This window comes from Chinchilla lanigera, unplaced genomic scaffold (genome assembly GCF_000276665.1).
Source record: "Chinchilla lanigera isolate Chin_1 unplaced genomic scaffold, ChiLan1.0 scaffold00080, whole genome shotgun sequence".
Lineage (NCBI taxonomy): Eukaryota > Metazoa > Chordata > Mammalia > Rodentia > Chinchillidae > Chinchilla > Chinchilla lanigera.
The window spans coordinates 883,406-906,474 of record NW_004955481.1 but is presented as its reverse complement, the minus strand read 5'-3'; the positions used below and the strand labels follow the sequence as shown (position 1 = coordinate 906,474).

Sequence of the window (23,069 nt, the reverse complement as noted above, 5' to 3'; positions counted from 1 at the left end):
GACTTGGGTATTTTCCTTTCTTTCGCGAGGGAAGCTTTCACGTCAGAAAAAGAGTACTCTTTACTGACCCCCACCCTTTACCTTGACCCTGCTTATAAGGCCATTTCAGTTTTGGTGTGGAGGAGGGGGTGCCCAAATGAATGACTCACCCGCATATGAGAGCTCCAGCCCGCATAGTAGATGAAATGAATTGGGCCTCCTTCCCCAACCTGCTTCTTTGGCTAGGTCTGCCAGATGTGTGCACTTCACGGGGGAAGGAAACTCGCCCGTTTTGTCTACTGTCATGTAGCAAGGGCTTGGCACACACTGTAGGCACTCAGTGCCTATGTGATAAATAAATCTGTTGATCTTGGAAATATTGAGGTCTGGTGGGAAAACAACTTCAGAATGGTCTGGACATAGTTCTCTGTGACCTTGATTAAGGATTAAGTTTCTTCACTCGGTCCTTTTTTTTTTAAAGATACGGTCTCACTTTGTAGTGCAAACTGGTCTTGAAGTCACTATGTAGCCCAGACTGACCTGAAATTCACAGTGGTCCTCCTGCCTCAGCCTCCTGAGTGCTGGGATCACAGGCGTGTGCCACCACACTTGTCCCTTAACTTGAGTTTTGATTTCTTCATCTTTTTATAATAGGTCCTTTGATGGGTCCTTTACCCTTCTTAGTGTTTCAGGATTAGAGCGGGCTTGGGGTTCTCATAAAATCCTGGCGGCTCTGCCCTACCATTTATTCCTTAACATTTGTTCCCTTCCCTCTTCATGGCCGAGATGTAGTTAAAGCCATCACCTTTCCAGCTCGTGTGGGACCTTTCACTGGGATTTTGCAGTGAAGTGACCAGGGCAGGGTTTTGTTTTGGTTTTTGTGGTACTGGGGATAGAACTAAGGGCCTGCACCCTGACCTACCTACCCAGCTCCGCCCCCCATTAAATTTTGAGACACAATTTCGCTAAATTGCCCAGGCTAGGCTTGAACTTACCAACTTCTGCCACAGCCTCCCAAGAATGGGAAGGTTTCTGAAATCAGAGGTATATCAAATCAGTATTTAAGCCTCAGCCTCTGACCTCCCCAGGAAAGGAGAAATGTGATTATCTTCAGAAAGAGAGTATAGTCCAATGACAAGAGACTTTCAATAAGAGTATAAACAAAAACAGAAAAGTAGCTAAACCCAAACTACAGACAGATGTTCTAAGGATTATTGGTATGATCTAATTTGGTGGTTGGTTGGGGATACAGGAAAAGATTTTTGAGACTTGATTTAAGAATAGTTACTAAAAAGAGTGAAAAATGTCTAGAATATTCCAGAACTGTGTATCTTTCTGACAAAGGTTGACCTGCATGTATTTCCATTTCCCTTTTAGTGCTTGGTTTACAAGAAAACATTCTTTCCTTTCCTATAAAAAGGGAACATCCAGGCATAGTGGTGCAAGCCTGTAATCCCAGCACTCTGGCAGGCTGAAGCAGGAAAATCGCTTGAGTTCGAGGTCAGCCTAGGCTACATAGTGAGTTCCAGGCCAGCCTGAACTGCGTGGCCTTGAAACCCTGTCTCAAAACAAAACAGAACACCAAAAAAGAGATAGCATGCCTGGCGTGGTGGTGCACACCTGTAATCCCAGCACTTGGGAGGCTGAGGCAGGAGGATCTTCGTGAGTTCAAGACCGGCCTGGGCTACAAGGTGAGCTCGAAGCCCTCCTGAGCTACGTAGTGAGACCCTATCTCAAAAAGACAAAAAAAAAAAAAAAAGATATACCAGGTATAACAGGCTTTGAATGTGGTAGCACATGCCTGTAATTCCAGCTGCTCCGGCGGCAGAGGCCAAAGGATCACAAGATCAAGGTCAGCCTGGGCAGCTTATCTAGAGCCTGTCTCAAAATAAAAAATAAAAGGGTTGGGAATGTAGCTCAGTGTGAAGGCCCTGGATTCAATTCCCAGTACCACAAAAAAAAGGGAGAGAGATAAAGACGGGGATAATTGTAGGAAAAGCTGGCCTTTTACAAAGGACCTCTAATATATTTCTAGGAGCATCTGTAAGCCTTCCTAACCACCCCCAAAAATGCCCTACCAGTCTGCTTTAGATGCCTACAGCTCTTTAGTCATGACATTATGCCCTGTTTAATGCAAACACCCCTCGGGGAGTAATCTAGGAAGCTTTTAACAGTTTAGAGTGTAAGAATCGATCTGATCTGATCCCCTAACCACTAACCATGAGCTTTTCCAGCCCATCTGCTCTCCCTCCCTTTCATCCTTCCTTCCTCTCACCAGGCCTTGGATGCTGTACTGCTCTCCACACTGTACAGCGCTGAGTGAGGGGCCTTGGGGGCCAGGCCCCATAACCTGTCCAAAGAATGGCAAAGACTAGCTCTGCCCAGAGTTTATCTGTAAAGTTTTACACTGAGACTGAAGAAATCTGTCTCTAATCTACAGTATTAGTATCTGTCTCCTGGCATATTCTCAGGACATCACCTAGTGCTTGGCTTAAGTGTTGGGAGCAACAGGAACCTCATACACTGCTGATGGAAATTTAAATTAATACAACCACCTCGGAGAGCATTTTGGCATAAAGCAGATTATATCCATCAGAAATTCCTTATCTAGAAGTATAAATTTTAAAAAGCTAGCACATATGTTCACCAAAGATATGTCTAGAATGTTCATAGCAATACTGTTCATAACAGCCCCAAACTGGAAACCACCCACATGCTAGTCAGTTGTGATGTGTTCATGCAGTAGGAATGGATAGTTGACAACTGTACACAATGTGAACAAATCTCACACACTGGTGAGCAAAACAAATCATTTACTTGATACCATGCTGAATTACTATATGTATGTGTATATAGTGTGTGTGTGTGTGTCTATATATGTATGTATATATATAATTTGTGTGTGTGTGTGTGACATGGTCTCACTATGTAGTGCAGGCTGGCCTTGAACTCACTATGTAGGCCAGGCTGGTCTTGAACTTACAGCAGTCCTCCTACCATACCTTCCCTGTGCTAGGATTACAGTTGTGCACCATCACACCTGGTTCAAATTAGTCAATTTATAAAAAAGTATGAAAACCTACAAAGCTAATGGTATTAGAAGTCAGGATAGTTGGTACCATTAGGCAGAAGTAGTGAGAGGAGCATGACAGAGCAGGGGCACTTGGAGTTGCTGGTCCCATATTGGTTTTCTTGCTCTAGGTGCTGGTTTCACATGAATGTTTAATTTGTGAAAATTTACCAAGCTGTAAAATTATTATACAAACTTTTGCGTATGTTTATAAAACAGTAAAAATAAACAGTAAATAAGCCAGGCATGGTGGCAAATCCTGTAATCCCACCAGTCTAGGGTGCAGAAGTTGGAAGACCACAAGTTCAAACCAAGCATAGGTAACTTATTGAGACCTCGTCTCAAAAAACAGAAAAGGGCTGGATGTATAGCTCAGCACAAAGGCCCTGGGTTCAACCTCCGGTACTAAAATAAATAAATAAATAAATAAATACTTAAACAGTAAATAACTTTGATTTTTTAAGTGTTTTGGTTTTGCGGTGAAGGGCTAGAACCCATGGCCTCACACATACTAGACAATGCACTGAGCAGCGTCCCCAGGTCACTTAAATGTTAAGGAAGATGTGACTGTTCACCTTACAAGGTATTTGGAAGCATGTATAATCTAGGGAGGAACCAAAAACACCAGGGTTTTAGGACCCTGACAGAGTAAGAGCATGAAGCAGGTGACCACGAGGCATTTATGAACCTAGCCCTAACCTTGGAGAAGAGGGAGAAAAAGAGAGGCAGGTTGTTTTTTCTGGAACCTAGAGTGAGACAGTCTGTCCCTAAAGGACAGTGTTTCTGCCCAGAAGCCCTTCTCTGGCTGAGTGACCCAAGCAAACTGCCTCCTATCCTTGTTGTCCAAGCCAGGCACTTCCATCTGGACTAGAACTTCCGCACTGACCAGTTGGTGGGTCTTGACATCATTTTTCCCAGTTTCTTCTCCAAAAGGCTTAGAGCAGGCTGTGCGGAAGAAAGTTTGCTTCCGTCTTCCAAGCTTGTCATCTTGGTAAGTGCCTAAAAACCCAGACTAGAAGTGCAGAACCAAACTATGTATCTGCTTTTCATTTTTTGGAGCTAGAGCCTCATACATGCAAAGCATATAACTGAGCTACACCCGTGGACTTCCTGAATCCTTTGATCAGAAAAAGAAAATATGGTCAAGTAACCATGCTGTCCATTTGTCCACAGGTAAAGCAAATCATGGAGGAAGCTGTCACCAGGAAATTTGTGCATGAAGATAGCAGCCACATCATTGCGCTGTGTGGTGAGTGAGTGACTTAGGGATGATGGGAGGTAGGTTTAGAACTGAGGATGTCGGGCACGGGGGATAGCTCAGCGGCACAAGTGCCTGCCTGGCAAATGCAAGGTCCTGAGTTTGATTCCTGGTACCAAAAAAAAGAACTGAGGATGTTATCCTGGGACCAGAAAAAAATGAGTGCTTGGGTTTAGTAGTTCTCAGATCTGGCTACAGGTCCAAATCAACCCAGAAACTTTTGAAATCACCTTGTGCCCCATCTTAGACCTACTGAATCAGGATCTTCAGATCCCAAGAATCTCTATATTTTAGTTCCTATAATTCTTAAATTGTAGTGTGCATCAGTAACCTGAAGAGTTTGTTAAAGCATATTGCTGCATCCCAGCCCTGGAGTTTATGATTCTGGTAGATCCAGAATGGGCCAGAGAATCTAGATTTCTAACAAGTTCAAAAATGAGGCTGATGTTGCTGGTCCAGGGGTTATTCCTTGAGAACTACTGCCTTAGGGTAACTGGGGTTTGGAAACCACTGCTCTGAGTTATAGATCCCTTAACTTTGGTGAAACATTGGTAGCATGGGGGTGCTTTCTGTGCCATATTTACTTTCTGATTAATCTCTGTAGGTAGAGCTAACAGTTGTTTCTCCGCCAAATGGCCTGAATGTGGGATGCAATAAGCTTGCTTCTACAAAGGCAAAGAAATCTTCAAGTTGGGGCCGGGGATTTAGCTCAATGGCACAGTGCCTGTCTGGCAAGCACAAGGTCGTGAGTTTGATTCCTGGTACCGGAAGAAAAACAAACTCTTCAAGTTGAAAAAGAAGCAATGGTCTAATATGGATTTTCTCCTTCGTGTCGCTAGGAAGCTTTGGCTATACCTCCTAGCCTAAATGCATGTCCTTTTGCATCCAATGAAGCGTGTGGAAAGTTAGGCTTTCAGTTTCCACCATCTCCTGTTTTGGATAACTTTCCGAGTTCTCTAAGGTGATGTACTGATTCCCAGGTTTCCAAAGACCAACCTGATCTCACCTTGGCAGCACCTACACTGGAGAAATAGCTAACCAATCTTACATTAAGTAGCTGTGAAAGAGTATTAGAATTTTACTTCTTTCCACCTGTGCTGTGTTCCCTTGTTGTCTGCCATGTCTGTCATCCATCATTAGAAGGACTCCGCAGGTGGTCCAATTTTTCATGGCTTAGTGCTAAGCTTTATTAAAACACACACACACACACACAAATCAAATAGTACAAACATCTTGTGCATGGATACCATGTTTGGGTGGCTGTGGGAGATGAGGGAAAAGGGGCTGGAGGAATACAAGCCGGAGGAAGTTGTGAGTATCCCACATTCAGACCATTTGGCTGAGAAACAACTGTTAGCTCTCGTCTACTTGGCCCAGGAGTCCTCTGGAAGCAGTGTGGCTTTCGCTTTTGTCTCCTGCATAGAAGCTCGGGCGCTTTCTAGCAAGCTGGGATATCACACTCAAAAGGAATAATTTTTCTTTCAGCAAGTTTCATTTACTGAACTAGAACAAGGTCCCCGAATCTCCAGGGTTCTGAACTCAGACCAGGAGCAAAGGCAGCCCTGGTTCTCAGGAGGTGCCTCAGGGATCATCAGTACAAATTTAAATGCCTACAGAGTCTGACAAAAAATATCCACAAGCAAAGACAATAGGAAGTAGCAGGGACAGGGTGACCTGATAGCTCTTTGCCTGTGTGAAAAGGTACAGCCACTGTTCAGCTCCTACACACGTGTAGGCCCAGGTTTTCTGTTGCTTCTTTTTAAGAGAAGCCAGAAGTCTGGGATTTTATATGAAATTTCTCACTTTATAAATGACAACTAATTCTCATTTTAAAAAATATTGTGTGGGCCCAACAAAAGGCATTTGCATACCTCTGCCAGTTGCTGCCTGTGCCGTGGGCTCAGTACATAGTTACTGAGGAGAATGTAAACAGGAGGGCTTGCCAGCAGTATCAAGCTAACTTGAGCTGGGGCATCTGAGACTCACAGAAAACACAATTTTTAGCCACACATACTGGCACACACCCATAATCCCATCACCTGGAGGCTAGGACAGGAGAATCACTTCAAGTTCAGGGGGCGTCATAGTGCATTCAAGGCCAGCCTGAACTACATAGTGAAACCTTACCTCAAAAAAGTTTAAAAAAAAAAATAGAATCTTTGTGTTTTGTCAAAATTGATATTTCAGTCAGGGCGAGTTGGCACACACCTGTAATCCCAGCACTCAGAAGGCTGAGGCAGGGGGATCATTGCAAGTTCGAGACCAGCCTGGGCTACAAAGTGAACTCAAGGCTAGCCTGAATTGGATAGTGAGACCCTGTCTCAAAAAGACCAAAAAAAAAAAAAAAAAAAGGTATTTCAGATGACACCAATTGGTGTTCCATATTTGGGCTCAAAATAAGGTTGGTTTAAAGCAGTTGTTATCAACCTTTTTTTCCCCTGCCCATACCCACTTCCGTGCATCTCTCTCTCTCACACACACACACAGAGTGCAAAATCATAATCATGAACTCTTTGGGGAGGGAAGAGGGAGGACTAGATGCATATTGATTGAAAATGCCACCTATCAGGCTTTTTTAGAGATTCTGATATGCCAGGCTCCCTACCCCCTGGAAAAGTGCTCAGTAATGCATTTTTAATCTGAAGTAGATTGAAACATATTGGGTCTTATTGTTCTAGCCATGTCCAGAATTCATCTTTGTCCTGGAAGAATGGGATTTCAGAGAACATACCAAGTAATCAGGCAGAGTGAAGGCTTCAGAGACTGGTCTAACTATGGGGTGACCACATTCCCTAGAGCATTCAGGCATGCTGGGGTCCTAGACCACTACACTCCATACTGGCCATCTGTTCTTGGCAGAGGAGAGGTAGGAGGTTACTGGAGGGCCGGGCTAGACAAGTTGAGCTTCTTTGACCTCCCTTAGAATACAGATATTTGGCCAGGCATGGTAGACAGTACCTGTAATCCCAGTACTTGGGGAAGCTGAGGTAAGAAAATAAAAAATTTGAGTCCAGTCTGGGCAACTTATTGTTTGTTTGTTTGTTTGTTTGTTTTGAGACAGGGTCTTGCTGTGTCATTCAGTCTGGCGTTAAACTCACTATGTAACACAAGTTGGCCTAGAATTTGCAGCGATCCTCCTGCCTCAGCCTCCTGAATGCTGGAATTATAGGCATGCATCACCATATCCAGCTCAGCCTGTGCAATTTAGCAACTTACTGAGACTGTATCTGAAAATAAAAAGTAAAGGGCTAGGGATCTAGCTCAGTGGAAATGCCCTAGGTTCAGTCCCTGATACCACAAAAAAAGAAAGAAAGAAAAACATATACAGACATTTGAACCAGGAACAGAACCTTCTTCAAGAACTCTAGAAACAGAACTGAAGAATTCCTGGGTTGAGACCTGTCCATAGGCAAACCCAGTGAAGTTGTGACCAGACTCCTGTTCCTTGTTAGCCAAGCAGAAGGGCAGGATTTGCAGGATTGGTCTAGAAAGGCACATTTGTTGTTTGCTGAGGTTGTTCCTAAACCTATCTGTCCAGAAGCCAGTCAGACCCTGCAAATGAAAGCTTCCTTGTGAAGCTGTGTTACCAAACCTGGCTGCCGGGAAAGGTACTTCTGGGTTTGCTGTAACTCTGACTGCAGAGCGTGTCTTCAGTGCTGCTCAGCTATTCCATCTCCAAGCTCTGAGAATGGGCTCAAAACCACCATCATGGAAAAGGGATCTTTGATATCTCCTTTGTACCTTAAAATGTCCTGTCAGGTTTGCATTAGGGTCTATAATAGAGTCTTTGGTTTTTGAGCTTTTTGTTTGTTTTGTTGGTTTGGTTTGGTTCTTTTGGTGCTGGGGCCTGAACCCATATCCTTATGCATGCTAAATATATACTGCATCACTGAGTTATATCTACCCCAGACTGGTTGTGGATTTTAAAGACTTTAAAGACTTACTATTCGGGGCTGGAGATGTGGCGAGTGATAGAGCAATTGCCTACTATACATGAGACCATGAGTTCAGAACCCAGCACCACAACCCCAAGACTTACTGTTGGACCAAATTAATGCTTCCCGTTTTGGGTGTGGCTTCATGAACCTACTTCCATAGGCTGGTATCTCTTGCCATTCATTTTCTTGGACAGGAAGGTGCTTTTAGCATGTACTTGTACATAGACCATTCAGAATCAGAATTTTTTTGTTTTTTTTTTTTGTGTGTGTGTGTGTTTTTTGTTTGTTTTTGAGACAGGGTCTTGCTGTATAGTTCAGGCTGCCCCTGAACTAGCTGTGTAGCCCAGGCTGGCCTTGAACTTGCAGCAATCCTCCCTGACTCAGCCTCCTGAGTGCTGGGATTACAGGCATGTGCTATAGGATCAGAATTACACAGCAGTTTGTTCCAAGTTTGCGTTTTGAACCGTACATCTGAACTAGTAACACATGAGTTTAAAGAGGAACAATTATTCCCTTACCCATAAGGAGTCTGAGGTAACTAAGGTCTCAAACCATGAGCCTAGAGAACCCCCGATCTGAGAGTGTCTGCCACCATATATATGTTTACTCTGATAGGGTGTGGGGATTGTATTTTAACCTTTGGTGTGTGTAGAGAGAGGTTCTGGCCTGACAGAGCAGGTTCTCGGGCTCTACTTGTCTTCACCACCAGTCCCCAGGCTTTAGAGAAGGGCCCAGGCCAAAGAGGCCAGCCCTGCCCCCTCAGTCACCAGCCTCGTTGCCTTGCCCTTACTTGTGCAGCTGGGTCAACCTGAGGGTTGTTTCAGGCTGAGGATGAGCTGTAATGGGAGGCGGGGGTGGAGTCTGTAGAGCTGGAAATAACAGGAACTCTATTAACCAGCTCCCTGTTGCTAAGCACCTTTCATTAGCCAGGAAGGTCTGCCCTGCAGTGAGCTCCTTTGGGAATGACAAGGAGATGCTAATGAGCTGGGAGAGAAGCAGGTGCTACTGGAGGCTGTATCCCACCTGGGATGTTGCAGTCAGAAACATTTTAACATATTCCGAGATACAGACTCCACGCAGTTTTCAGCCCTCTCTTCAGTAAAAGGGATTCCTCCTTCCCACCTGCAGATAACAGCTCATTCTCAGGCCAGCTGACTTCTGTCTTGCATCCAGAAATAATCAAGTAGGATGGAAGGCTTTCTAAAAAACTGGTTCCCTTCATCCTGTGCTGGAGCATGATGGAGGGCATGTGGCAGTGGTCTTTGGGGCTGGATCTTTAGAGTCAGACAGACCTGGGTTCACATCCTGGTTCCTGGTGTATTGCTAAGTATGTAACCATAGGCAGTCACTTATCTCTGATCCTGCTACTACAATGTTGAGTATTAAAAGAGCTATGCTAGGGCTGGGGATTTAGCTCAGCGGCACAGCGCCTGCCTGGCAAGCGCAAGGTTGTGAGTTTGATTCCTGGTACCGGAGAAAAACCAAAAATAAAAATTTAAAAAAAAAAAGAGCTATGCAGAGCTGGGAATGTAGCTCAGTGGCAGAGCCCTTGAGAGGAGCACAAGCAGGCCATCCATAAGTGTGGGAGGGAAGATGGGATAGGTATGAGTGCAGGGGCATATGGGACTGATGCTCATGGATGACCTTAGGCATGCCAGGAAGTAACCATGAAGTACTTTGCACCTTCACATGTATCTTTTTGCCATCTACCACCCATTAAGATGGTACCTATTATTTTCTCTAAATGAAGCTAAAGCTCCAACAGTCTTAGTGATTTGCCCAAAATCAATGAGCTAATAAGGAGAGGGGCCAGTGTTTGAACCCACATCTGTCTTGGTGCAAAGTCTGTGCTGCGAAGGGGTGGGTGTGCCCGTGAGGACTACCCAGGGGAGTAGAGGGTTGAAAGGATTGAGGAGGAGGTGGCCCTTGTGGAGGCTCAGCTGCAGTCATCTAACAGGCTCATGGTGTCCAGAGACACCCTGGGAAACACTGACTTCCTTGCTGAATTGGGTAAGAAGCTGGTCACTGACTTCCTTGCTCAGTGTGTGGGAAGCTGGTCATGGCCTGGTTCCTTGGGAAGCCACCCTGACTCTTACACATTCAGATCCTATTTCACATCCCTAGCAGGGCAAGGAAAATGGTATGGGATGAATCTCATTTCTGTCTTTGGTTCTAGAAAGTCAGGGCAGTTATTTCTCCTTCCATCAGAGTCTGGATGAGAGAATTGCTTTCCTCTTTTTGGTGTTGAGCAAGGCTGAATTTCCCTCTGTCAGTTGAAGTAAGCGGCCAGTGTCCTCACTGTGGGGTGAGAGAAAATGTACTGTGATTCCTATAGAAATGTTTGTTTTGAGTGGATGCAGCCATTACCAGTCCCTGAGTGGAAACGCCAGTCAGAGAAGAATTAGGAAGGAGGGAGGCTGATGGTGTTGGCTGGCCTCTTTCTTCCTCCCATCTCATCTACCACATGGAAGCTCCAGCTTCCTACCTGGCAGCTGGGGTAAGCTACTCACCTCCCTAAGTATGTACTTTTTTTTTAAGACACAGTCTCACTTTGTAGTTCAGGCTGGCCATGAACTTGCTATGTATCCCAGGCTGGCCTCGAACTCACAGTGATCTTCCTGCCTCAGCCTCCTGAGTGCTGAGATTACCACTGTGTGCCACCACACCTAGCTAGTACCCACTTATAAAAAGTTTACTATCCTGCCCTTTCCCTTCTCCTCAAGGAGATACCCCTCCTGGCAGTGTTGGTCACACTATCCAGTGGTCTCATGGCATTCAGCTTCTAAAAGTTCTGCTCAGAGTAGTGCCCCCGAAGCTCCAGGACCAAACAGCCACCTGCAGCTGACTGCTCTGCCCATATTCTCCTCCCTCGGAGTCTCTATGGCAACTACAAGTGAACTCCCCCATTCTACAGATGGCAGCTGGGTGTAAAGGTGAAACAGAGCCAGAGGTGGGGGAGCAAGCTACCCATCTCACACCTGCTTTTCTCCCATCCCTACCTCTCCTAGCTGAGTATCTTGGGCCCAGCCTCATGTCATCTGTGCTAATTATAGATGTTATGTCCCTGTTCTTCAACCAAGCTGGGCTAGTCCAGACCCCTTGGCTACTGGCCCTGCTTTAAATATACATGCATACACACATGAGAGGCATGGTGGAATGGGGCCCTTCCCTGAGCCAGCCTTGTTTATGAAGCCACTGGACCTCATAATTGAAAGGTACCATGCAATGGGACTCTCCTACATCTTGCTTTTGAGGAGCTTCCCATTGTTAATTCCTAGAGAGCATCTCACTGTCTTTCAGAGTTGCACAATATTCTACTGTGGGGATCTACCATATTTACTTAGCCTGATCTTATTGATAGACATGGTTGCCAGTCTTTTGCTATTATAAATAAGTAATCGTGTAGTTATATCTGTAGGAAAGATTCCAGAAGAGGAGTTGGTGGATCAGAGATTATATTGATTTCTTTCTTTCTTTCTTTTTTTTTTTTTTTTTTTTTTTTTTGTCTTTTTGAGACAGGATCTCGCTATGCAGTTCAGGCTGGCCTTGAGCTCACTTTGTTGCCCAGGCTGGTCTCAAACTCTCAAGGATCCTCCTGCTTCAGCCTCCCAAGTGCTGGGATTATAAGCATGCACCACCACGCCCAGCATTTTCTTTTATATTGATCTTTTTTTTCTTGGTCTTTAGAGATTATATATACATTGTAGATAGTACCATATTGTCTCTATAGAAGTTGTACTAGCCGGCCTTCCAGCCAGCAGTGTACAAGCAGGTTAACAACTTTCCATGTCCCTCCCACCTGTTTCCCCATGTCTCCTATGTGGTTAAATCAGTGCATGAGGTATTAGGCTAAGGTCCTATAGGATTCCATTAGCACTTGTGGTCTCCAGCCCGAAGTAGCATTTATTTGATAAACTCCATAACTTAGTAGGGTTGAAGAGCACATCAGAGGCTGGTGACTGGGGCTAGTCTGGGCCTATAGCTCTAGCCTTTCCCTGGGAAGACAGCATCAAACGTTTGGGGGTGGGCTCCTAGAGAAGTGCTGGAGTTAAATTTAGTTGTGCCCTGGCTCACTCAGAGCTGCAATTCCCTGAGCCATCCTGTCAGTAGGATGGGTCAGATGACAGTAGAGAAGGTTGCTGGATTCATCTGTCCCAAATTCTGATGACCACAATAAGATCAGAATGGGCAGATCATGCTTGTTGAGTCACGTCTTTCTCTGGTTTGATTCATTTGCTCAGACTTTTCTATCCCAACAAGTGTTGGGTTTTATTAACTAGCACATATTTTTTCTCATGTAAGATGAGCCACATGATATCAGGGTTGATACTTTGTGGTGCATCCAGGGTAACTATAGGTGATTCTAGGACCTACTGGGACGGGGGGCCTGAAATTCTCACAGTCTGGGGTCCAGGATCCAAACAGCTCAGTTATGTTAGTGCTAGATGGGCCCAGCATCTCCTGCATGGCCTCCATCCTGGGGCATGGGGATATGGGAGTATGGTAGCAGATCTGGAGCACAAAAAGAAGTGTTTTACTACGTTGCCTGAGCCTTCTGTCAGGCCTTTATATGGACTTCCTCCTGGGGAAAGGTGCTTGACAGCCAGCCATTTTGTCTGCAAAAGACCTTCCCTGGGGAATGTCTCAGAACTGGGTTGGACTTTATTTTGATGGTTCTGCTGGCTATTCTGAGTGTAGTATTCACTGTATATTGAACGAGGGAAAAGGAATAGGATTATGTTTCAGTGGAAATATTTGGGTTTCTGCTGAACTCAGAAATCCTAGAGGAAGCTGGGTATAGTGATACATGCCTATAGCCCCAGCACTCAAGAAATTGAGGCAGGGAGTATTTCCCTTTCGAATACTCCCGACTGGCCCAGAGTAGCTATCTGCTGTCCCGCCCTCTCCTTCTCTCTCTCTCTCTCTCTCTCTCTCTCTGTCTCTGTCTCTCTCTCTCTCTCTCTGTCTCTGTCTCTCTCTCTCTTTCTCTCTCCCCCCTTTTCTCCCACCCTCAAATAGTCTTTTTTTATTTAAAAAAAAAGAGAGAGACAGAGGCAGGAGGATCAAAAGTTTGAGGCCAGCCTGGGCTTCAAGTGAGGCCTTATCTAAAAAAAACAAAAATAGAAACCTTAGACCAGGTATTATTCTTTTTGGGATCACGTAACCTCTTTTAGAAGCTGAAAGCCATGGATCCCCTCTGCAGGAGGAAAAAATAAAGGAAAAAAAAAATTTACCTAAGCATTCTAGATCATGGAAATCAAAAATTTCCATGCAAATGAACCCAGTTTTAGGGTACTGTAATTTTTAGCCCAAGAAGCCCATCGCCAAACCCTCTTAGGCTAGGATACTAATTCTCTCATCATTATCATTATTATTATTTTGCCTACATGCTGAACGTGATAACATTTTTCACTGCATTTGCTGATTCTCATGGGAGGCTCTGCTGTGGAAACAGAGTAGAGCAACTGTGATTTCAACAATCAGTGGCTAAAGAGCACGTGGAACTAGGCCAAAAGCACCTGGCCTAAAGGGTCATTTATTTTGCTTAGAAGGTAAAGGGTGAGGATTTCTTCTCCCCCCGATATAGCCTGGCGCCTTGCCCAGTGTTTCACAGAAGGAATTTAGGGCATGTCGGGTAAGCAGGGGCACTGGGTGTGATGTTTGGGCTTCCCTCAGCATTCCCTCCTTGAGCGATTGCTGAGAAACACCTCCACTCTCCAGAGAATCTTGTGCCTATGCTGAGAGGCTGGCTGCCAGGGTTGGTGAGGCCTAGCACGGTGGCTACTCCCCAGCTCCCAGCGTGGTTGCATTTGCAGTCGCCTAGAAAAGGTGGGAAGGCTAATGACTCATTATCCCTGCAATTAGTCACATCACCAAGGCACATGATTCCCTGCAGGACTTGGTGCCACCTGCTGCCACTCTGGCTCTGTTCAGTGTGCCCTCCTTTCCCATCCAGACAAGAAATACAGCCCCAGGAAATCATCACGGCCTTCCCCTAGGCAAGGGCCTTATAGCTGTAGCAGCCCCAGAACCAAGAGACTGGGACACGAGAGTCATCTCTACACGCCAGGGCCACACAAGACCTCTAGGGACCAGAGGGACTGATCATATGGAGGAGAATGAAGATACCTAAGCCACAGATGTCCCTAAATGCCCCAATATGAGTGATACCTGTAGATACCTCTGTCTCCATAAGTATGTGCATAGATGTGTGTGACCTCAGTGTGAAGGAAAGGGTGTGCCTGTTTCCCTCCCCTAGTATTAGGCTAGCTGGCTATGGCCCCAGGACAGTGGTGGTGAACCCACTTCATGTGTGCTATAGCAGGCAGTTTATATTATTGAAAGCTCTAAAAAGTTCACCATCACTGCCCTAGGGTCGGTCTCTCTCTCTCTCTCTCTCTCTCTCTCTCTCTCTCTCTCTCTCTCTCTCTCTCTTTTTGAGACAGTGTCTTACTGTGTAGTCTAGACTGTTCCTGAACTTACCCACTGTCCTTTTGCCTTATCCTCCCTAGTACTAGGATTGTAGGCATGTGCCACCATGCCTGGCCCCTCTCCCTTCTTATCTTCAGTCCAAGAGATGGCCAAACAAAATTCCTTTATAGAACGTCAGTGACTGCCTGTCAGTTGCTCCTAATTGAAAGTCTATTTTAGTATTGATTCTTTAAGTCCAAATTTCATGTCCTAACACTTGAAATGGATTCTGTTCTTCCATTTCTAAAACAGCAGAACATCCACCCTCGTCTCGGGCAACCTGTGATCTTCTCCCTGGTGCATCCAGTTCTGCCACACCAGACTTACAGATTGGCTGACAGTGTCTGAACAGACAGGGGGAAGAGTTAGGAACTGATGTGGATCTGGTGCCTCTTTAGAGCCAGACCCTGTACAGTGTATTTCACACTTTCTACCTATGTGATATCTCACACAGTCCTAAGATGTCTTCCCCATTTTGCAGATGCTAAAACTAAGGCTCATAGCATTAAGTCACTTACCCACGTTTCCCAGAAGCAGCAAGTGACCACACCAAGCTCAGAGTTTGGTGTCTGTGGCTTCCTGTCTCCAGCACAGCTCACTCAGTCTGACCTGAGTAATGGCCACCTCCCACCTCCCACCCCCACATACACACACTGGTATTTTTAGAGTCTGCACATACCCAGAGCAACAACTGCCTACCTTCCCCACCAAGCCCTTCTTTCTATACTATGGGGTCTGTCCTCAGTAAGTAGGATCCAAATGGAGACATTTTAAGTCCAGCCCCTAAAAATATGAATGAATGAAGGGAAGCCCTCCCAGTAAGGAAAAGAGAAATCTCTCATTTTTAGCTGCTGTGCTCATCAGTAATCCAGAGGTTGCTGTCAGGACTGATCTGTGCAGTGGCTTCATCAATATTTCAGCTCCTCTGGAGCCCTGTTCCTTAGCAACCACATCACCATGCTTTCCAGGAGGGCTGCTGGGCTGTATGCTCTCTGCCTATCTGTCCTACAGGTGCTGTCCCTGCTTGCCCTTGTGGTCGGGTGTAGCCATTCATGCCAATCCCAGCCAGCAGCTTTGGTCCTTAAAGCCTTATAAGAGTGATACTACAAATAAGAGGTGCGGGAGAGGGATGCCTGGCATGTCACCAAGCCCACCGTGGGCAGAGCAGACAGAGAGATTTGAAAGGAGGTCAGAGTGTATCTCTTGGGCCTGTCCCTACTTCCAGCATAGGTCATGGTTTTCCCTTGCCAGACCTTGACATAAACTTGGGAAAGAGGAGGCTTCCCCTCTTCTGCAGGCTCAGGTGCAGTTTTCCTTTGTGGCCCAGGTGCTGTAGAAGCTTGCCTCCTACATCAGCTGAAACGCCGTGCTGCTGGCTTCCTGCGCAGTGACAAGATGGCAGCCCTGTTCACCAAGGTGGGGAAGACGTGCCCTGTGGCTGGGGAAATTTGCCACAAGGTGCAAGAGCTGCAGCAACAAGTAGAGGGCAGGTGAGCTCTGAGCCTATACCCCCCAATCCTCCCTTCTGCTCTTTCCCTTGGCATTTCCTTCTTCCCAGGGCAACCTGCTTGAGGGTTGTGGCCCATGTCTTACAGGACCTCTTGAGTGAGGGACCAGCCTGAGGATGGGAGTTGGCCCCTGGTGAACCCAAGGTCCTATCTTTCTCCTTCAACTCCCAATGCCAGCCTGGGGAGCCTCTGGGCTCCCGTCTTGTGGTACTGGTCCCTGCTCCCAGTGCCGCTATCATAGAGTTTAGCCCTGAACACTTGCACTCCTGAAACCCTCCCCACTTTGCAGGAAACCCTCAGGAGGCAGCCAGGAGGCCCTGCGGAGACAGGGCTCAGCCAGCGGGAAGGCCCCAGCCCTCAGCCCACAGGCCTTGAAACATATATGGGTACGCACAGCACTCATCGAGAAAGTTCTGGACAGGGTTGTACAGTACCTGGCGGAAAACTGCAGGTGACTGCCCATCCCCCAACTGGCCCCTCCTTTGACTGCTTTCTGCCCAAGCCTTCAGCCCCCCCTCTACATGCTTGCTTATTCCTCACAGTCTAGGCATGTCTGCATCTTCCCTTTTAGCACCCTAAAAGCATGGACCACACCATGCATCTAATTTTAAAGCTGTATCCTATGGACTCATCCCTTCTTGGTGACTAACATGAACCTGGTCTTTGTTGGGACATCCTTTCCTGGTGAGCTGGACTGGCCTGGAGTCCAGGAGTCCTGTCAATCATTTTGTCTGTTTCCTGGCAGCAAGTTCTATGAGAAGGAAGCATTACTGGCAGACCCTGTGTTTGGGCCAATCCTGGCCTCTCTTCTAGGTGAGCCCGAGAGGTTAGAGGCCTGTGTAGGGCCAGTAGGGTGAGGGGCAAATGGTGAGGGAGCCCTCTCTAAGCTAACCATCCCTGTTGCCACAGTGGGACCCTGTGCCTTGGAATATACGAAGCTCAAGACAGCTGATCACTACTGGACTGACCCTTCTGCTGATGAGCTGGTCCAGAGGCACCGTATCCGGGGTCCCCCCAATCGTCAGGACTCCCCTGCAAAACGCCCAGCCCTGGGGGTGGGTGTCCCTTTCCCTATCCCTTGTGCTCATTCATCAAAGTGACGCTCATGAGTCTGCAGGGAGGGGAAACTGACCCCAAGGTGGTGGCCACAGAAGAGCCTTCTCCCCGCACTAGCACTTGCAGAAGTGCTAAGAGCCCATCTGGGCTGTGGCCAAAGACAAAGCAGTGGCAGGAAAGGGCCTGGGGTCAGAGAGAGAGCGAGTCAGCATGGAAGCCTGAGCATTCTCAAGTCCAGAGGCCAGTTTACTGAGGTTGGAACTGAGCCATAGCTTTTCTGGCAGATCCGGAAACGGCATTCTAGTGGCAGTGCATCAGAGGACAGGCTAGCAGCCTGCGCCCGCGAGTATGTGGAATCTCTGCACCAGAACTCCAGGACAAGGCTGCTCTATGGCAAGAACAACGTGCTGGTACAGCCGGTAGGAAAACTTAATGCCACCATGGCTCACTTCAGTCTCCCTTTTCCAAACTGGACACCTCTAGCCACAGCTGTTTCTTTCCTAAGGCCCATGGCCAAAGAAAGGGGAAAACAAACACTGGGCATGATGACTCATGCCCATCCTGGAGTTGGCAGGAGCTAGGGATGGCATCTGTCCTGGCAAACGGAAAACCGGGCCATCCAGAGTTAGGAATGGTGGCCAACAGGCAGGGTCATTGCCCAACTTGGGCCTGGCTGGCCCAGGACACACCTGACATCTAGGAAGCTGACAGGGCAGAGCCAGTGGCAGCAGGCCAACCAGGAAGAAGAAGTGCCCAGATCCGTCGTGTGGCTCCGGTTTTCCCTTGCTTCTGCCCAGCCTCTAGTCCAGCTCCCATCTGGCTTGCGCTGCTCCCACCTGGAGCTCATTTCCATGGGCCTCCCCAGAGCCTCCCAGCCTCTCATTGTCTCTGTCTTCCGGTGTTTCTCCTCCTTATAGAAGGAGGACATGGAGGCTGTCCCTGGCTACCTCTCCCTGCACCAGTCTGCAGAGAGCCTCACTCTGAAGTGGACCCCCAACCAGCTCATGAACGGGACTCTGGGGGACTCTGAGCTAGAAAAGAGGTGGGGGCCTTTACATTTGTTCCTGGGGACCAAGAAGGGAGTGGGGGCTTGATCCCAGGCAGGGAGATGGAGAGACTCAGCCTTCTCCAGGACTCAGCCCTCAGTTCTTATCCTGATGCCAAGAACTGCAGGGAGAGGCTATCTGGAGTGAGTCCTGAGTGCTCTAGGATTGAGCCAAGCTTGGCCAGGAGAGGTTTGCCTGAGCCAAAGCTCTAGGCAGCTGAGACTTAACTGGCTTTATGCCACAAGGATAGCATGGAGCTCAGAGGGACATGGTTGGCTGAGGTCACTTCTCAGCAGTGGTCAGCCAGTCTTCAGGATAGTTCCCAGGGGTGAGAAAGTCACTTTCCGGTGACAAGAAAGGGAGGATGACAGGTTTTGAGACACAGTAACACCAATCTGGTTCCTTTTCAGCGTTTACTGGGACTATGCCTTGGTGGTGCCCTTCAGTCAGATTGTCTGCATCCACTGCCACCAGCAAAGTAAGTGTGCGTGTTCAGGGCACAGCAGTGTGAGGGCAGAGATATGTTCTTTCTTCCAGTCCTGCACTGCAGGGATCCCATTCCACTTCTTGTCTTCCTCCCATTGCCCTTATTTTTATTTTTATTTTTTTGCCACGCTGGGGGTTGGACTGAGGACCTTGTGCGTGCTAGGCATGCACTCCACCACTGAGCTTCACCGCAGCCCTCCCATCCCTATTAATACAACACCTGGGCCACACTCCAGCTTGACTGTCCTCCTACCTAGCCTGGAGAGCTGGCCAGTGGAATCATGGTGATGGACAGGCAGGTCTCAAGGAGGGACCCAGCCTCAATCGCCCACATTCATTCTCCAGAGAATGGTGGCACACTTGTGCTGGTGAGCCAGGACGGAATCCAGAGGCCACCACTGCACTTCCCACAGGGAGGACACCTGCTGTCCTTTCTGTCCTGTCTGGAGAATGGGCTGCTACCTCGAGGACAGCTCGAGCCCCCGCTGTGGACCCAGCAGGGGAAGGTACCTCAGCATGGGAAGAGGCTCTGGGTGCAGGGCTGTGTTGGGTGGTTCACCAGCCTCCTCCCTTCTTTTCCCCACACAGAGTTCTTAGGAGCAGCCTTGGCTGGGACCCTGGGTGGGATTTTTGCCCTGGACAGCCTGACCGCCCCCTCCCTCTGCAGGGCAAGGTGTTCCCCAAGCTACGGAAACGCAGCAGCATGCGATCCGTGGATGTGGAGGAGCTGGGCATGGGGCGGGCCACAGACTACGTGTTTCGGATCATCTACCCTGGGCACAAGCATGAGCACAGTGAGTGTTCTGAACTTTCTCCATGCAGGAAAAGAGAGAGGTGATTGGTGGGGGGCGGGGGTGTTGCTGAGCACTGCGTCGCAGAGGAAGGGTGGCAGACAGGGTGCACTGATCAGACCAAGTTGAAACAAAGGGTTCACTTAGTGTCTTCAGGTCATCCTTTTGAATGTTTGCCTCTCTTCTGCCTGGTTGTCTTTCTCACTTCTTCATCATGAGACTTTGCTCAGCAGACCCAAGCATCATGTACAAGATTCTCCTAGTCATCTTTTCATGCTCTGCCCCAGAAAAAAGGAGAGAGAGACTAGGACTGGAAGATGAAGGACTTTTCCATCTCTCTTGAGCCCACCACCCAGCCTCCACATAGTGGCCTGGACGTGGGACCTGTGCTTCTTTTTGGATAGTGCAAGTTGTTCACTGATTCCCCTAGAGCTAGAGGTCCCCTTAAGCCAGCTCCTGATCAGAGGAATTTTGCTGAAGTAGGAGTTGCATCTGAAGAGGGTGGCTTGGAGGTTGGACTTGAAGGGCCAGCAGCCCAAAAGTATCCAGACCTTCCTGGGTTGTGCGTTGCCCTGGATACACACCCCACGCCTGCAAAGTCTATCCATAATTGTACACCATCACCAAAGGTCTCTTTCTGGTCAAACCCACAGGCTTCTCTGGGTCAGACTCACATTTCTTGTAGGAAAGGTCAGGGAATTTGCCAGCCCAGAGTGCTTACTGCCCGCCAGACCGCCTGCTCCCTTAAACATTTTAAGTGGTGCCAAAATGTTGTCAACAAGTTGTCTCTGCTAGAAGGCGGATGACCTAGACCGCATATGTGGCCGTACCACAGATTGCCCCAACAGGATAAGAAGGCACAAAGTGTGGGGGATTCCTGTTCCCTCCCAGATGTGCCCGGCAAGGAGACAACTTTTGCCAGAATGTGTGTGCAAGCCCCTTGTTTATGAGGCCAGTGTTCTAACCCCTGAGCTATAGGGCCACAAGCCCTGTATTTAATCACAGGCTGTTGCGTGGTTTAGATTCTTTATCCTGCTTCGTCTCTTCAGTCAGTGGCATTTCCCAATTCTGGTCACTTCACTTTCAGGACTGTTTCCATAGAGGGCAAGCCAGGGAGCCAAGGGTTGAAACTCAGTCACTCTGGCTTCTCAAGTGCAAGTGTGGAAAAACCCTTAGAGGAGCAGAAGATTGAATTTAGGGTCTGAGAAAGGGATTTGGGGGAATCTTCAGATTCATTCTGGCCTGAATGTGGGAGCTGAAGAATGAGGAGTTATCTGCCAGCATTCATGTGTGCCCAGCCTCAGCCAGCATTTGCTGAGCTCCTGAGCTGCCAGCCTGTTCCAAATAGTCCTTGTCTTTCACACCCTTCCCCTTGGTTCTTGTTCTGTTCTTCCTAGAGAGGATCCCTCCAAAGAGTGGAGCTCTGTAGCTGCCTCCCAGCCCCTCATCATCTCTCATACTCTCCCAAGTATTCATCAGAAAGGCTCTCAGATCCCCGCCTCCCCTCTTCTGTGCCTTGCAGGTTCAAGGTGATCCCAGCCTCTGCTCCACTCACCTTGAGGAGGAAGTTGGTTCCTTCTGCTCAGGGACTAGGGTCCTCATGCCTCTGCCTCTCTCGCTATTCTCTTTGAGCAGTCACTATTAACTACCACCACCTAGCGGCCAGCCGCGCGGCCTCGGTGGACGATGATGAGGAAGAGGAGGATAAACTACACGCGATGCTCTCAATGATCTGCTCGCGGAACCTCACAGCTCCCAATCCGATGAAAGGTTTTTATCCCTCCCCCTCCCTGACGTACCTCATCCTCCACCCCAACCCCCTGGGCCCACCTGCCACCTACTGCAGGGGCTCACATAGCAGTGTTGGCATTAAAGGACTCATACCTTGGGTGGTTTCTTCTGTCAGGAGCCAGATTAGGGAGGGCACAAGGAGGCCAAACAGGAGCTGACAAGAAAAGGGGAGCGTACGGAGTGAGTGACTCTGGCTTTGGGAAGGGGGCTTCATACTGAGAGTGGAGAAGAGTTACAGAGAGATTGGGTGACTGGCTGCCTCTTGAAGGCCCTAACGGGCTCTCAGAGCCCCTCTCTACCCTTGAGCTCAGTGCTAGCAAATGCCAGGCGTGATCTTGTTTTTTTCTTCTGCTGATTGGAAAGGCCAGCCTCAGCCCTGGGCGCCTTTTTGTTGTTTGGTTTTTGTTTTTGTTTTTGTTTGTGTGGGTTTTTTTGAGACAGGGTCTCTGTATATAGTGCAGGCTGGCCTTGAACTCACAGCGATCCTCTTGCCTCAGCCTCCTGAGTGCTGGGATTACAGGTGTACACCACCACACCGGGCAGTGCTGTGCTTCTGACTCTCACTTCAACAAAAATAGGACAGAGGTACCAGGCCCTTCCTTTTCTTTTCAGGCGTAGGGACTGGAGAGGTCAAGTGAGGGGCTGGGTCACCACTGGAGAGACCCCAGGGTTCAGTGTTTCCAGTAGGCCTCAGGTTCTGGCAGATAGGACCAGTACTCAAGTATGAAATCTAGAAATAACTGCAATAGGGTGTCCAGGAAGGGGCGTGCTCAGGGCGTGGCAGTGTGAATTCCTGCCCCACATGTGCTCCTTGTTCACTATATGGTTTTGAACAAGTACCTCACCATCCCAAAGCTCAGTTTCTCCATGCATGCCAGACGCTACTTGAAGGATGTCAGACAGGTGTGTTTCCACCCTCACAGACCCGAGTCCACGGTTACAGAGATCTCTTCACTGGAAATGACACAGCACAGTGCCCACAGCCCCTTGGTGTTCCTGTGCTCACCTCCATGTTTCTTAGCACAGAGCTGAATTGGTGAAGAGTGAACCCCACTCTTTGGAGAGCTGCCAGCCTGGGGCCCTGTGAGGGCCAGATTGGGGCACTTGAGGAAAGGTGGGTCAAGAGGGGTCACACCAGATCCATGGAGCGTAGAGAACTCCGCCATCCCTACCCATTTCTGTGGAAAATTGCTTTTCCCCCCTTTCCCTGTTCCTACAGAGGAGCCTAAGAGTACAGCACTTCCCTTATTCCTACGCAGAATTCTGCCAAGGAGCTTAGGGTTTTTTTGGGGGGGCGGAGGGATACCGGGAATCAAACTCAGCACCTTGTGCTTGTTGGGCAGGCTCTTGTGCCGCTGAGCTATATCCCTGGCCCATGGAGCTTAAGTTGTTTAGCCCAGCCAAGAAGCCAGTAATTATGAGCCTTTTCATCACTGGCAGCCACGTGCATGGTTTTGAACACACTCAGCAGCCCCTCAGTCATCCCCGCCAGCCACCACCCTTCCTGCCACTCACTTCCCTTGGGCCGTCCCTCCTTCCTTCGCTTCCAGCCCTTCCAACAGAAGTCTGTAGGCCAGGCCTAGGCAAGAAGGTACTACTTCTCATGTTTATTGCCCACACATGTGCCTGCCATCTGGTTCCTTACAGACGTGGACTTGGGGCTGCTGCTCATGTA

General features: G+C 48.2%; 1 protein-coding gene across 3 annotated transcripts in view; it reads left to right on the top strand.

The window, feature by feature from the left end:
- Positions 1-23,069, top strand: part of Sgsm2 (small G protein signaling modulator 2) — a 35,608-nt gene that overhangs the window by 852 nt on the left and 11,687 nt on the right. For 2 of the 3 annotated variants that reach the window (XM_005402593.2, XM_005402592.2), the window contains exons 2-12: positions 4,223-4,298; positions 16,044-16,206; positions 16,514-16,675; positions 16,970-17,037; positions 17,134-17,279; positions 17,565-17,699; positions 18,198-18,322; positions 18,737-18,804; positions 19,158-19,318; positions 19,480-19,606; positions 21,239-21,373. In XM_005402593.2, coding sequence (XP_005402650.1) covers positions 4,223-4,298; positions 16,044-16,206; positions 16,514-16,675; positions 16,970-17,037; positions 17,134-17,279; positions 17,565-17,699; positions 18,198-18,322; positions 18,737-18,804; positions 19,158-19,318; positions 19,480-19,606; positions 21,239-21,373 — 1,366 coding nt within the window. The remainder of the gene's footprint in view (positions 1-4,222; positions 4,299-16,043; positions 16,207-16,513; positions 16,676-16,969; positions 17,038-17,133; positions 17,280-17,564; positions 17,700-18,197; positions 18,323-18,736; positions 18,805-19,157; positions 19,319-19,479; positions 19,607-21,238; positions 21,374-23,069) is intronic. The other variant, XM_005402594.2, reaches the window with a different exon arrangement.